Here is a 14,538-nt window from a genome sequence, read left to right as displayed (position 1 = left end):
CCTGGACCTAAAGCGGTCCCCCGGCGCCCCCTGGTGGATCAGACTGGCACGACGCACATAAAACACTAACATCATGGCGGCCACAACAAGACTCATTTCAAGGTTGGCGCTGGTCACAGGTCAGTCCCACAGTCCTAACCTCTGCTTCTTACCGTGCTGAACTCAGCTCTTAGTTGTGTTAATTGGTCGAACTGTAGTGGTTGCCAACTGAACCGGCTCCGGTTCTCAAGAACCACCCCGGATTATGTTAACAGAGTTGGACCCCGTTTTGAGGAAGACCGAGCTCTTGAGTGGCCAACGACGTGCGTCGCGTCGTAGGTCGCATTGGTCGCGACGTAGGTCGCTCGTCGGGCTGCTTTCATACGCTGTAGTCGCTGGCTGTCTTGGTCGCTCGCTCAAAATCTATGGGCGGTCGTTTATCAGTTAATTTGCATGTTAAGGTAACTTAACGGGTTTTTTGCGACAGTTGAAGTACCAGAAAGCCCTGCTCTCTGGCGAAAGCTTCCTACAGCTCTTTATTACAAATATTATTTTTATATTTTTATATTGAAGTAGGCCTACAGTTTAAAATGATGACATCGTTGGTCTATCAGTGTCAATAAAATATATTAGTTGTAATCAAATAATGTATTTTATATATTACGTATAGCCTTTTTGTTTTGTTAAATGTCATTAAGCCTAATAAGGTATGTTATGCACAAAGTTCTTCGTTATAGAGTGATATAGGTTAATATAAGCGCATATTGTAGAAGAATTTGTCACAGTGGTTCAAGCGGTAGTGACGCCTGGTTAGTAATCAAGAAGGCGGTTGTTCGATTCTCTCCGGGGTCAGATAAATTTCTGCTCTTTTAGTCAAACTTACTGACGCAATCGGCCTCTTTCATTTGAAATTTTTTGTAAGTTTTAGTACGATGGTATGATAATTATACGACGTAATGACGGGCTGCGATGCCTGGCTGGTATCGGCTGGCTGGCTGCGACGACAGGCCCGGCTGTCTGCCGCTGGCCGCTGGCCGCTGGCTGCGGCTGGCAGCTGGCTCTGGCAGGCTGACCGACTAGGTCACGACCATAAAAGGGTTGCGACCCTTTTGGCGGCAAATAGGTCGCAACCAACCAGAGGTATGGCTGAATGAGCGACCTGTGGCAGCCAGCCATTGTCACCATGGCTGCTACCATAACAAAAAGCCTATATGTTATCAGTTAACATCTCATTGAACAGAATAAATACACGTGCATCAGTATAATAAAAACGTACATAGAATAATATATAGGCCTATTGGTCTATCCATCTATATTTAATTAATTTTAAATTAACTTTGTAATACAGTGATGTGTACAAATTTATATTGATTATATTGTATAGCCTATTGATTTGTTAAATGTCAAAGACTAATAAAATATCCTATGAAGAAAGTTATAGTGTAATATACAACACTGTCGAAATGTATCGAATAAAATATAGAGGGTAACACCAGGGACACGGAAAGTCAGTCCCAGGGGGGGGTGCTGAGAGAGAGTCTATGTAATGACATCGCAACATCCATTGTTTACAGAGACGAGATGACGGGTGACGTCACATTCAGGGCTCCGCTCTGATAAACACTCTACTGGTGTGTAAAAAGAGTTCTGCCAACTAGCCACTGTTATTCACAAACGTTAGCAAGTAAACAATGTGGAAATTATGCCTAACCCACTGGAGACCGCGGCTCAATTTCTGTGGAAAACACAATATCTTTCATTTTAAACGTAACGCCATCATGTCATATATGACCACAGACATATGTAAATTACAAATCTCAGTGGGAAGTGGAGAGAGCTGTGAGCTTACCCCCTGGCGACCGGGGTTCAAGTCTGGTTGATGTCTTCTTTTGGAAGACTCTTATCTCTATTTCATGCGAATTATAAAGTCAAGTATAACCATTGTGTTGACTTTATCCGGTGTCTTGATGGTGCATTGATAATTTCGGAGGTTAACACTCTAAACAGCTCAGGGTCGGATCCCCGCAATAACGTTGACTGGGGTACCACTGTCGTTTTTTATTGGTCAACATGGAAAAAACATGAGGGGTAACTCTGTCGGTTTTTATCGGCCGTCATGAAATAAACATAAGGGGTAACACTGTCGATATTTATCAAATAAAACATAGGGGGTGACAATGTTGTTTTTTTATTGGTCATCATGAATAAAAACATAAGGGGTAATACTGTTCTTTTTTATTGGGCGTCATGAAAAAAAACATAACGGGTAACACTGTTGTCTTTGTCAAATAAAATATAAGGGGTAACACTGTCGTATTTTATTGGTCGTAATGAAAAAAAACATATAAAAGAAAAAAAAATTGTCTTTCTCAAATAAAATATAAGGGGCATAAATGTTGTTTTTCATCAGTCATCATGGGAAAAAAAACATAAGGGGTAACACTGTAGATATTTATCAAATAAAACATTGTAACACTGTTGTTTTTCTTTGGTCGTCATGAAAAAAAACATAAGGGGTAACACTGTTGTTTTCATCAAATGAAACATGAGGGGTGACACTGTCGTTTTTTATTGGTCAACATGGCAAGGCAAGGCAAGGCAAGGCAACTTTATTTATATAGCACTTTTCATACACAAGGCAGACTCAAAGTGCTTCACATATAAACATTGTTATACAATAAAATAAAATAATAGATAAGTAAAAGAAAACATATGCAAAGAAATGAGTAAAATAGAAAGTTAAAAAGGCTTTTTAGCAAGTAAAATTGAAAGTGCAATGTATTTAAGAAAGTGAGAAAATTAAATTGAAAGTAATTTAAGATCAGATCAACAGACTCTCTGGAACCCAAGTCGGGACTACAACCCGACCTAAAGGACAATCTATTACAATATTGTAGGACTCTAGCCCAGAACCAAAGGCAAACAACAAACAAATATTCAGTTTTCACTTCGTCAAGCTCTTAATGACACAACTTCATTACTCAGCAAATGTCATGTATTTTTCTGGTAAAAATAGAAAATAAAGGGAAAGTTAAAAAGGCATTTTAGTAAAATAAAGGTAAAGTATTTAAGATTTAGCAGAAAGCTAAAGCAAACATAAAAGTCTTCAATCTTGTTTTGAAGGTGCTCAGAGTTGGGGCAAGTCTTAAATCCTCAGGGAGTTTATTCCAGCTATTTGTTGCATAGTAACTAAATCCTGCTTTCCCATGTTTCGTGTTTACTCTGGGGATAATTAACAGATTGGTCTCAGAAGATCTTAGTGTTCTAGAAGGCTTATGTAGTGGAAGCATATCAGTTAAATATTTTGGGCCTAAACCATGTAGGGATTTATAGGTTAGCAACATGATTTTAAAATAAATTCTCTGACCTACAGGAAGCCAATGTAACGATTTAAGAATTGGTGTAATATGTTCAAATTTTTTGGTCTTTGTTAAAACTCTAGCAGCAGCATTCTGAACAAGCTGAAGCTTCCTTAGAGTTTGTTTTGGGAGACCTGTAAGGAGACCATTGCAGTAATCAAGCTTACTAGTGATAAAGGCATGTACAAGTTTTTGTAAGTCTTCGGTGGACATGAGCCCTCTAAGTCTTGCTACATGTTTAAGGTGATAATATGCAGATTTTGTAACTGATTTGATGTGACTTTCGAAATGTAAATCAGAATCCATGATAACCCCTAGGTTTCTGGCTTTGATTGAGGTTTTCAGGGACAGAGAGTGAAGGTGTTGGGTTACTTTAAGCCTTTCCGTTTTAGCACCAAATACAACATGGAAAAAACATAAGGGGTAACACAGTTGTTATTTTATTGGTCATCATGAAGAAAAACATAAGGGGTAACACTGTCGTTTTTTATTGGTCGTCATGAAAAAAAACATAAAGGGTAACACTGTTGTTTTTTTATTGGTCGTCATGAAAAAAAACATAAGGGGTAACACTGTCGTTTTTTATTGGTCGTCATGATAAAAAACATAAGGGGTAACACTGTTGTTTTTTTATTGGTCGTCATGAAAAAAAACATAAGGGGTAACACTGTTGTTTTTTATTGGTCGCCATGAAAAAAAACATAAGGGGTAACACTGTTGTTTTTTATTGGTCGTCATGAAAAAAAACATAAAGGGTAACACTGTTTTTTATTGGTCGTCATGAAAAAAAACATAAGGGGTAACACTGTTGTTTTTTATTGGTCGTCATGAAAAAAAACATAAGGGAAATAATAGAAATACACAGATACATTTTTATGTAATTTATATCCTCTTTATTGATGATTGATTATTGTGTAATGTCATCGCCTCAGTGGTGCAGTGGAGTGCACTCTGCCTAACCCACTGGAGACCGGGGTTCAATTCCTGTGGAAAACACAATATCTTTAATTTCAAACGTAATGCTATCATGTCTATTGTACTGTCATATATAACCTCAGACAAAATTGAATCAAAAATCTCAGTGGGAAGTGGAGAGAGCAGTGAGCTTTCCCCCTGGAGACCGGGGTTCAAGTCCGGTGACCTCTGTTGGAAGACTCTTATCTCTATTTCATGCGAATTATAAAGTCAAATATAACCTTTGTGCTGTCTATATCCGGTGTCTTGATGGTGCATTAATAAGTTCGGAGGGCAACACTCTAAACAGCTCAGGTTCGCATCCCCGCATAAACGTCGACAGGGGTACCACTGTCGTTATTTATTGGTCAACATGGAAAAAACATGAGGGGTAACACTGTCGTATTTTATTGGTCGTAATGAAAAAAAACATATCAAAAAAAAAAAATTGTCCTTCTCAAATAAAATATAAGGGGTATCACTGTTGTTTTTCATTAGTCATCATGGGAAAAAAACATAAGGGGTAACACTGTCGATATTTATTGGTCGTCATGAAAAAAAACATAAGGGGTAACACTGTTGTTTTTTATTGGTCGTCATGAAAAAAAACATATGAGGTAACACTGTTGTTTTATATTTGTCGTCAGGAAAAAAACATAAGGGGTAACACTGTTGTTTTTTATTGGTCGCCATGAAAAAAAACATAAGGGGTAACACTGTCATTTTTTATTGGTCGTCATGAAAAAAAACATAAGGGGTAACACTGTTGTTTTTTATTGGTCGTCATGAAAAAAAACATTACGGGTAACACTGTTGTTTTTTATTGGTCGTCATGAAAAAAAACATAATGGGTAACACTGTCGATATTTATCAATTAAAACATAGGGGGTGACACTGTCGTTTTTTATTCGTTGTCATGAAAAAAACCATGATGGGTAACACTGTCGATATTTATCAATTAAAACATAGGGGGTAACACTGTCGTTTTTATCAAATGAAACATGAGGGGTGACACTGTCGTTTCTCTTTGGTCGTCATGAAAAAAAACATAAGGGGTAACACTGTTGTTTTTTATTGGTCGTCATGAAAAAAAACATTAAGGGTATCACTGTTGTTTTTTACTGGTCGTCATGAAGAAAAACATAAGGGGTAACACTTTCATTTTTTATTGGTCGTCATTAAAAAAAACATAATGGGTAACACTGTCATTTTTTATTGGTCGTCATGAAAAAAACCATAATGGGTAACACTGTAGTTTCTATCAAAAAAACATAAGGGGTAACACTGTTGTTTTTTATTGGTCGTCATGAAAAAACCCATAATGGGTAACACTGTCTATATTTATCAATTAAAACATAGGGGGTAACACTGTCGTTTTTATCAAATGAAATATGAGGGGCGACACTGTCGTTTTTCTTTGGTCGTCATGAAAAAAACCATAAGGGGTAACACTGTACTTTTTATCAAAAAAAACATAAGGGGTAACACTGTACTTTTTATCAAAAAAAACCTGAGGGGTAACACTGTTGTTTTTTATTGGTCGTCATGAAAAAAAACGTAAGGGGTAACACTGTTGTTTTTTATTGGTCGTCATGAAAAAAAACATCAGGGGTAACACTGTCGATATTTATCAATTAAAACATAGGGGGTAACACTGTCGTTTTTTATTCATCTTCATGAAAAAAACCATAATGGGTAACACTGTCGATATTTATCAATTAAAACATAGGGGGTAACACTGTCGTTTTTATCAAATGAAACATGAGGGGTGACACTGTCGTTTCTCTTTGGTCGTCATGAAAAAAAACATAAGGGGTAACACTGTTGTTTTTTATTGGTCGTCATGAAAAAAAACATTTGGGGTAACACTGTTGTTTTTTATTGGTCGTCATGAAAAAAAACATAAGGGGTAACACTGTCATTTTTTATTGGTCGTCATGAAAAAAAACATAATGGGTAACACTGTCATTTTTTATTGGTCGTCATGAAAAAAACCATGGTCGTCAGCCATACCTCTGGTTGGTTGCGACCTATTTGCCGCCAAAAGGGTTGCGACGCTTTTATGGTCGTGACCTAGTCGGTCAGCCTGCCAGAGCCAGCTGCCAGCCGCAGCCAGCGGCCAGTGGCCAGCGGCAGACAGCGGCCAGCCATGGCTGGCCTGTCGTCGCAGCCAGCGGCCAGTGGCCAGCGGCTGGTCTGTCGTCGCAGCCAGCCAACCGACACCAGCCAGCGTCACAGGCTCGCAGCCCGTCATTACGTCGTATAATATCATACCATCGTACTAAATCCTTCTAAAATTCAGGGCGCCCTGGCATGGAGGGGGTACTTGGAGGTACCTCCTCAGAGAGTCAGGGGTCATCTGAGGGTACCCCACTGGTTGAATGTAGGTTTTTCTGATTTTCTTGTGTTTTAGATTTTGTTTGTCTTCGCAGTAACACATGCAAACCGTGTGCGTGCCACAGCGCATATGTTCCAAATGTGTTTTTTTTGGTAACTATATTATAACTATATTAATATTCATAATTAACTATCTTCAACAGCAACCAACCAATGATTGTATTTATTTTGAATTAATAAGCATAAAAAAAACGCCTCTATTTGCGATTTTGTGCATTAAACCAAAAACCAACGGAGCCCATAATTCAGTCTCTCATAACATAAGGGTTCTTGGGGTGGACGCCGCTGGCCCCTGCTGGTGGAGAGATGGTATTGCAGGCTTCATCACAGATCATCGGTCAATGATGAAGCCTGTCATACCATCTGTCCGCCAGGAGGGGGCAGTGGGATCGGCCGCGCGGTGTGTCAGCGATTCGCCTCTGAGGGCGCGCTGGTGGTGGTGGCGGACCTGAACGAGGAGGCGGCCAATGAGACGCTGCGCAGCCTGTCACGTGACCACAAAGTACAAGAACACATGGCGTCGGCGGTGGACGTCTCGTCCAAGCAGAGCGTGGAGGACTTGGTGGAGAGCATACAGGTGAGACACAGACAGGTGAAACACAGACAGGTTGACACAGACAGGTAGAGCCGCATACAGGTGAGACACGGACAGGTAGACACTAGGGATGGGTCAGAATATTCAATTATTTGATTATTCCTTCCCGAGGGTCAAAGCCCATTTTTGACATGTGGACCATTAACATTTTTTCTCATTCAAATAAACAAGAATTAACGGACGGAACTAATGTTGGTTCTGTAGCACTATCAGTTTTTTTTTGTTATTATTAATCATGTATAGAAAAACAATAAACGCAATACACAAGCATCAGTAAGGGCTGATGCCCGATGAGGTGTCCAATATCAGGGATTAATGGATGAGGGTTGCCTCCGTGAAGAACATTAATTCCTGACAATGGACAACTCGAAGGGCATTATCCCGCTTATACCACGGTCACTTGCCAAAAAAATAAATTAAGACCATTAATTTATAATTTCTTGCGTTTTACAGACCAAATATAATTTTTGTTCACAAGCCATAACTTTGTTTCCCTGGTAACGCCTGAGGGTTTGACCAATACCTGGAGCAACCTTTACCTTCCCGTAAGGTTCTTATGCAACGGGATGAAACTGAAACCAAAGATGAGCAAATCAGGAGAACAAGCAAATTATAAATTGAATATCAAAAGAACCCGCCACCCCCTGGCTCCCCAGCGACCCAGTGAGCGCTCTGACGTATCGAACCCTGCGTCCTCTGAGCCACTGTTTCCTGTCTCCTGTCTCCTGTCTCCTGTCTCCTGTCTCCTGTCTCCTGTCTCCTGACTCCTGTCTCCTGTCTCCTGTCTCCTCTCCAGCGCCGCTACTTCCAGCCGGCGTCGGTGTGCGTGAACGCGGCGGGAATCACGCAGGACGACTTCCTGTTGCGGCTGGAGGAGGCGGCCTTCGACCGCGTGGTCGGCGTGAACCTCAAGGTGAGGCTCGGAGCCGACGCCCACTCCAACGCCACCGGGGGGGAGGGGCCAGAGCCGGGGGGGGGGGGGGTTGACCCTTCAACAGCTGATTGGCGTACCACCTTATCAATATTAGAGTATTGATTATAGTCATGGATGTACTATAGGTGATATGGACACTCGTGAGGAGTCTGTGTGTCCGTCTGACTTAAAGTCCGTCTGTCTTATGTCTGTCTCTCTTATAGTCAGTCGGTCTTATAGTCAGTCTGTCTTATAGTCCGTCTGTCTTAAATTCTGTTTGTCCGTCTGTCTCAAAGTCTGTCAGTCTTAAAGTCTGTCAGTCTTATAGTCAGTCTGTCTTCTAGTCTGTCTGTCTTATAGTCCGTCTGTCTCAAAGTCTGTCAGTCTTATAGTCTGTTTGTCTGTCTGTCTTAAAGTCTGTCAGTCTTATAGTCCGTCTGTCTCAAAGTCTGTCTGTCTTATAGTCTGTCTGTCTTATAGTCTGTCAGTCTTATAGTCTGTCTGTCTTATAGTCTGTCAGTCTTATAGTCTGTCAGTCTTATAGTCTGTCTGTCTTATAGTCTGTCAGTCTTATAGTCTGTCTGTCTTATAGTCTGTCTGTCTTATAGTCTGTCTTATAGTCTGTCAGTCTTATAGTCTGTCAGTCTTATAGTCTGTCAGTCTTATAGTCTGTCTGTCTTAAAGTCTGTCTGTCTTAAAGTCTGTCTGTCTTAAAGTCTGTCTGAACCTCAGAGGCTGCAGCACTTTGCTAGTCAGAAGGAATAAGTTGGCGAGGCATTGAGTCCTCCAAGTGACGTTTGAGTAGCAGAACAGAACCAGTGTACTGCGGAACCTCTCACCCGTCTCCCTCCAGGGGACCTTCCTGGTCGTTCAGGCCGTTGCCGCGGCGATGGTGGCCAGCGGAGTATCCAAAGGTTCCATCGTTACCGTGGGCAGCATCGTGGGCAAGGTGTGTGCGTGTCCCAGACCCACAGCGACCAATCATATTGAAGGAGACCAAAACATGAAAGGACGGTGTGTGTGTGTGTGTGTGTGTGTGTGTGTGTGTGTGTGTGTGTGTGTGTGTGTGTGTGTGTGTGTGTGTGTGTGTGTGTGTGTGTGTGTGTGTGTGTGTGTGTGTGTGTGTAGGTGGGCAACATTGGGCAGGTTAACTACTCGGCGTCCAAGGCAGGTGTGGAGGGAATCACCAGAACGGCCGCCAAAGAACTCAGCAGGTCGGTAGAGACACTACCGTTCAGTGGGTACTAGTGAACATGCAGTGTGTAGTAGAGAAAATACAGTGTGTAGTAGTATTATCCTGTGTTTAGTACTGAACATGCAGTGTGTGTGTGTGTGTGTGTTGTAGTGAACATGCAGTGTGTCATAGTGAAAATCCTGTGTCTAATAGTGAACATCCTGTGTATATTAGTGAACATGTAGTAGTGAACACCCTGTGTGTAATAGTGAACACCCTGTGTGTAATAGTGAACCCCCTGTGTGTAGTAGTGAACCCCCTGTGTGTAGTAGTGAACACCCTGTGTGTAATAGTGAACACCCTGTGTGTAATAGTGAACACCCTGTGTGTAGTAGTGAACACCCTGTGTGTAATAGTGAACACCCTGTGTGTAATAGTGAACCCCCTGTGTGTAATAGTGAACCCCCTGTGTGTAATAGTGAACACCCTGTGTGTAATAGTGAACCCCCTGTGTGTAATAGTGAACCCCCTGTGTGTGATAGTGAACACCCTGCGTGTGATAGTGAACCCCCTGTGTGTGATAGTGAACCCCCTGTGTGTAATAGTGAACCCCCTGTGTGTAATAGTGAACACCCTGTGTGTAATAGTGAACCCCCTGTGTGTAATAGTGAACCCCCTGTGTGTAATAGTGAACCCCCTGTGTGTAATAGTGAACCCCCTGTGTGTAATAGTGAACACCCTGTGTGTAATAGTGAACCCCCTGTGTGTAATAGTGAACCCCCTGTGTGTAATAGTGAACCCCCTGTGTGTAATAGTGAACCCCCTGTGTGTAATAGTGAACCCCCTGTGTGTAATAGTGAACACCCTGTGTGTAATAGTGAACCCCCTGTGTGTAATAGTGAACCCCCTGTGTGTAATAGTGAACCCCCTGTGTGTAATAGTGAACCCCCTGTGTGTAATAGTGAACACCCTGTGTGTAATAGTGAACCCCCTGTGTGTAATAGTGAACCTGCTCCGTCCCTTCAGGTACAGGATCCGGTGTAACTGCGTCCTGCCGGGGTTCATCTCAACCCCCATGACTGACAAGGTCCCGGAGCGAGTGATCCACAAGGTGAGGGGAGAGGGATCCACACGGTGAGGGGAGAGGGATCCACACGGTGAGGGGAGAGTGATCCACAAGGTGAGGGGAGAGGGATCCACAAGGTGAGGGGAGAGGGATCCACACGGTGAGGGGAGAGTGATCCACACGGTGAGGGGAGAGTGATCCACACGGTGAGGGGAGAGTGATCCACACGGTGAGGGGAGAGGGATCCACAAGGTGAGGGGAGAGTGATCCACACGGTGAGGGGAGAGGGATCCACACGGTGAGGGGAGAGGGGTCCACACGGTGAGGGGAGAGTGATCCACACGGTGAGGGGAGAGTGATCCACACGGGGAGGGGAGAGGGATCCACAAGGTGAGGGGAGAGGGATCCACACGGTGAGGGGAGAGGGATCCACACGGTGAGGGGAGAGGGGTCCACAAGGTGAGGGGAGAGGGATCCACACGGTGAGGGGAGATGGATCCACAAGGTGAGGGGAGAGGGATCCACACTCTCCCCTCACCTCGTGAGTATGGTAGATCTACCAAAATAAAAGTACCTGCTGATTGAGGAGTGTGAGTATGGTGGATCTACCAAAATAAAAGTACCTGCTGATTGAGGAGTGTGAGTATGGTGGATCTACCAAAATAAAAGTACCTGCTGATTGAAGAGTGTGAGTATGGTGGATCTACCAAAATAAAAGTACCTGCTGATTGAAGAGTGTGAGTATGGTGGATCTACCAAAATAAAAGTACCTGCTGATTGAAGAGTGTGAGTATGGTGGATCTACCAAAATAAAAGTACCGTTGTCCCGTCTGGTTTCAGATGACGTCGCTGGTGCCTCTGGGGAGGATGGGCGAGCCTGCCGGTGAGCCCCCCCCCCCCCCCCCACACACCCCTTACCGTTACATTAACCAACACAGAGTCTCTGTAACGCAGCTAATGTAACGTTAACCAACACAAAGCTATTAACACATCTAATGTAATGTTAACTAACTTCTAATGTAATGTTAACTAACAAAGTCACTTTAACCTATCTAACGTAACATTAAACTAACCGACATGAAGAACTTTAACCTATCTAGCATGACGTTATAACGTTAACGAAGAGAAAGTATCTGTAGCGTAGCTGACGCACCATTATGTTAACTTAACAAACATTAACTTTAACTCTGAACGAGCCACCACTACAACAGAAGGCATGTTGTAGCGGTCCTTGGTCTCTCCGTCATCTGACGTCCCTCCGTCTGCATCCCGTCCGTCTGTCCAGAGGTTGCAGATGTTTGTTCCTTCCTGGCATCGGACGACTCTCGCTACATCACGGGCGCCAGCATCGAGGTCACCGGTACGTCTCTGAGCACCCGCCGGGTGTCACCGGCCCCTTCACGCGGTCCACTGGTCCGAGCTGACCGACGACCCGTCTCACCTCGGCGAGGTGAGACGGGTCGTGGCGGTCCAGCGCCGCGCTGTCTCGCTAACCGCTGCGTCGTGTGTCTCACCCCTCAGGAGGGCTTTTCATGGGATAGAGACGGCGTCGCCATGGATACACAGAACCTCTCATTGGTCGAGCCAGCTGTCAATCACGACGGCAGCGGGTGCCTTTTGGACTGTGGACGGCGGCCATCTTTAATTAATTATTAATTCTGAAGAAATCAACTTGATTGCCTATTTTTTTTGTAATTATTACATTTGTAAATGCTGTATATTTCTGAACGATCCTGTAATAAATTACAATTTGTATAAAAACATCCAGCAACATTGTTTTGTAAACCTCTTCTGCTTTTTATTGGTTTATTTGGGCGACCTTTTTAAAAGAGAAACAGGCGACACAACAGCGACTCTTTTTAAAAAGGTTATATATTACAGAAACAAGAATTTAAAAAAATTACTTACACACATTATAAAATAATACTTTTTCTTTTTTCCAGCACCATGATTGTTGTCAAAACATTGTTTCTCCAACAAAAATAATAAACATAATGGATCCGGTTCTGGGCGGTTCTCCGGACTCTTGGGGAAGGGAACCACCCACTCCTCCCTGCCATACGGACCCCTCTACCTCCCCCCTCTACCTCCCCCCTCCTCCCCCCTGATGGAACCCCGAGGTCATGGGACCAGGTGGGACCTAAGCAGCCCCAGCTGACAGAACCTTCAGACCAGTGAATACGATATGGGGCGGGGCGGGGGGGGGGGGGGGACTAGGGTCATGACCCCAAGCAGCCCCTGATGTTCTGGTTCAGTTGGATCCCAAAGCACCCTGCTGGGCTTATTTAAATAAATACAATAGAATACTATCTCTGTACAACTGGACTGGACTGCCTTCGTCTCCCTGGGGGGGGGGGGGGTGGTCTACAGCTGGTCTGGGGTCTGCTGGTCCTGTTCTTAACGCTGCTCTCTTGGGCATTTGGATTCTCCTAAAGGTCACCTCCCTGTTGTCTCCACTTGGACTACATTAACCACAATGCAACACACCGGCAAGATAGAAGGGGTATATTTGTTCTGGATTAAGCAGGCAGTGTATTTTTTTTTAAATAGTAAATAAAATATCGAAAGCAAAAGTAGAGCGAACAAGATGTTATTAGCGTGGAGAAACGATCTTCTCTCACGGAGGAGTCCAGCGCGGAGGAGAGGAGTGACTGACAGCTTGGAGAGTGGGCGGAGAAGGGGGCGGGGCTAAACCGAGTCGCCTGCTCCTCCCACAAGGGGCGGGGCTTATTCTGTGATGTCAGAAGAACACGTTTCATCCTGAAGTAACCGTCCTCTTCTGTCTTCCTATTGGCCGTTGGATGCGGACCTCTTCGTGACACTTCCCGAGGTCCCCATGGGTTGGCGTCCATTTTGAAGTTGGGAGGGGTCTTTTTCCCCCAAGGCGAGTGATTGGTTGTCTCCCAAAAAGAGTGTGTGTTTATGAGCGTGTCTGAGTTTGTGTCTATAGAAGTGTGTTTAGGTGCTCTATGATGTGTGTGTGTGTGTGTGTGTGTGTGTGTGTGTGTGTTTCATATCATTTACAAGATAATTTACAAATTAGTAGGGCAGCTGTTACCATGTCGACATGTATCTCTAAGTGCATGCGTGTGTGTGTGTGTGTGTGTGGTTCTTGGTCATTGTGTGTGTGTGTGTGCTTGTGTGTGTGTGTGTTTAGCCCTGGAAGCAAACAGGTCCGACTTCCAGACCAAACTGCTGGTTGCTCTCCCCAAAGTCTGTCACCTTGACGTCCATCAGAGGAAGGTGCTCCACCTGTGGCGTGTTCACCTCCAGCACCGTCCGGTCCAGGCCCTTACGGTACTGCAACACAGGGTCACATGTTACCGTCATACACACTGCAACACGGGGTCACATGTTACTGTCATACACACTGCAACACAGGGTCACATGTTACCGTCATACACACTGCAACACAGGGTCACATGTTACCGTCATGCACACTGCAACACAGGGTCACATGTTACCGTCATACACACTGCAACACAGGGTCACATGTTACCGTCATACACACTGCAACACAGGGTCACATGTTACCGTCATACACACTGCAACATGTTACCGTCATACACACTGCAACACAGGGTCACATGTTACCGTCATACACACTGCAACACGGGGTCACATGTTACTGTCATACACACTGCAACATGTTACCGTCATACACACTGCAACACAAGGTCACATGTTACCGTCATACACACTGCAACATGTTACCGTCATACACACTGCAACATGTTACTGTCATACACACTGCAACACAGGGTCACATGTTACCGTCATACACACTGCAACATGTTACTGTCATACACACTGCAACACAGGGTCACATGTTACCGTCATACACACTGCAACACAGGGTCACATGCTACCGTCATACACACTGCAACATGTTACCGTCATACACACTGCAACATGTTACCGTCATACACACTGCAACATGTTACTGTCATACACACTGCAACATGTTACCGTCATACACACTGCAACATGTTACTGTCATACACACTGCAACATGTTACCGTCATACACACTGCAACACAGGGTCACATGTTACTGTCATACACACTGCAACACGTTACCATGATATTGTTCAGTCAGATG

General features: G+C 43.8%; 2 protein-coding genes across 2 annotated transcripts in view; one reads left to right on the top strand and one right to left on the bottom strand.

Moving 5' to 3' along the window:
• Positions 1-30: 30 nt before the first annotated feature.
• LOC130375634 (estradiol 17-beta-dehydrogenase 8-like) lies at positions 31-12,496 on the top strand. Its single transcript, XM_056582675.1, has 9 exons — positions 31-119; positions 7,064-7,266; positions 8,081-8,197; positions 9,051-9,146; positions 9,326-9,411; positions 10,398-10,482; positions 11,278-11,320; positions 11,723-11,797; positions 11,959-12,496. Exons 1-9 carry the CDS (start codon positions 74-76, stop codon positions 11,976-11,978), a joined length of 771 nt encoding a protein of 256 aa, XP_056438650.1. The 5' UTR covers positions 31-73; the 3' UTR covers positions 11,979-12,496.
• LOC130375651 (collagen alpha-2(XI) chain-like) overlaps positions 12,199-14,538 on the bottom strand; it is a 33,146-nt gene continuing 30,806 nt past the window's right edge. The window contains exon 57 of the mRNA XM_056582692.1: positions 12,199-13,737. Coding sequence (XP_056438667.1) covers positions 13,591-13,737 — 147 coding nt within the window. The 3' untranslated portion in view covers positions 12,199-13,590. The remainder of the gene's footprint in view (positions 13,738-14,538) is intronic.

Source organism: Gadus chalcogrammus, chromosome 22 (genome assembly GCF_026213295.1).
Source record: "Gadus chalcogrammus isolate NIFS_2021 chromosome 22, NIFS_Gcha_1.0, whole genome shotgun sequence".
NCBI classification, from domain to species: domain Eukaryota; kingdom Metazoa; phylum Chordata; class Actinopteri; order Gadiformes; family Gadidae; genus Gadus; species Gadus chalcogrammus.
This window is presented reverse-complemented; position numbering and strand designations above follow the sequence as displayed.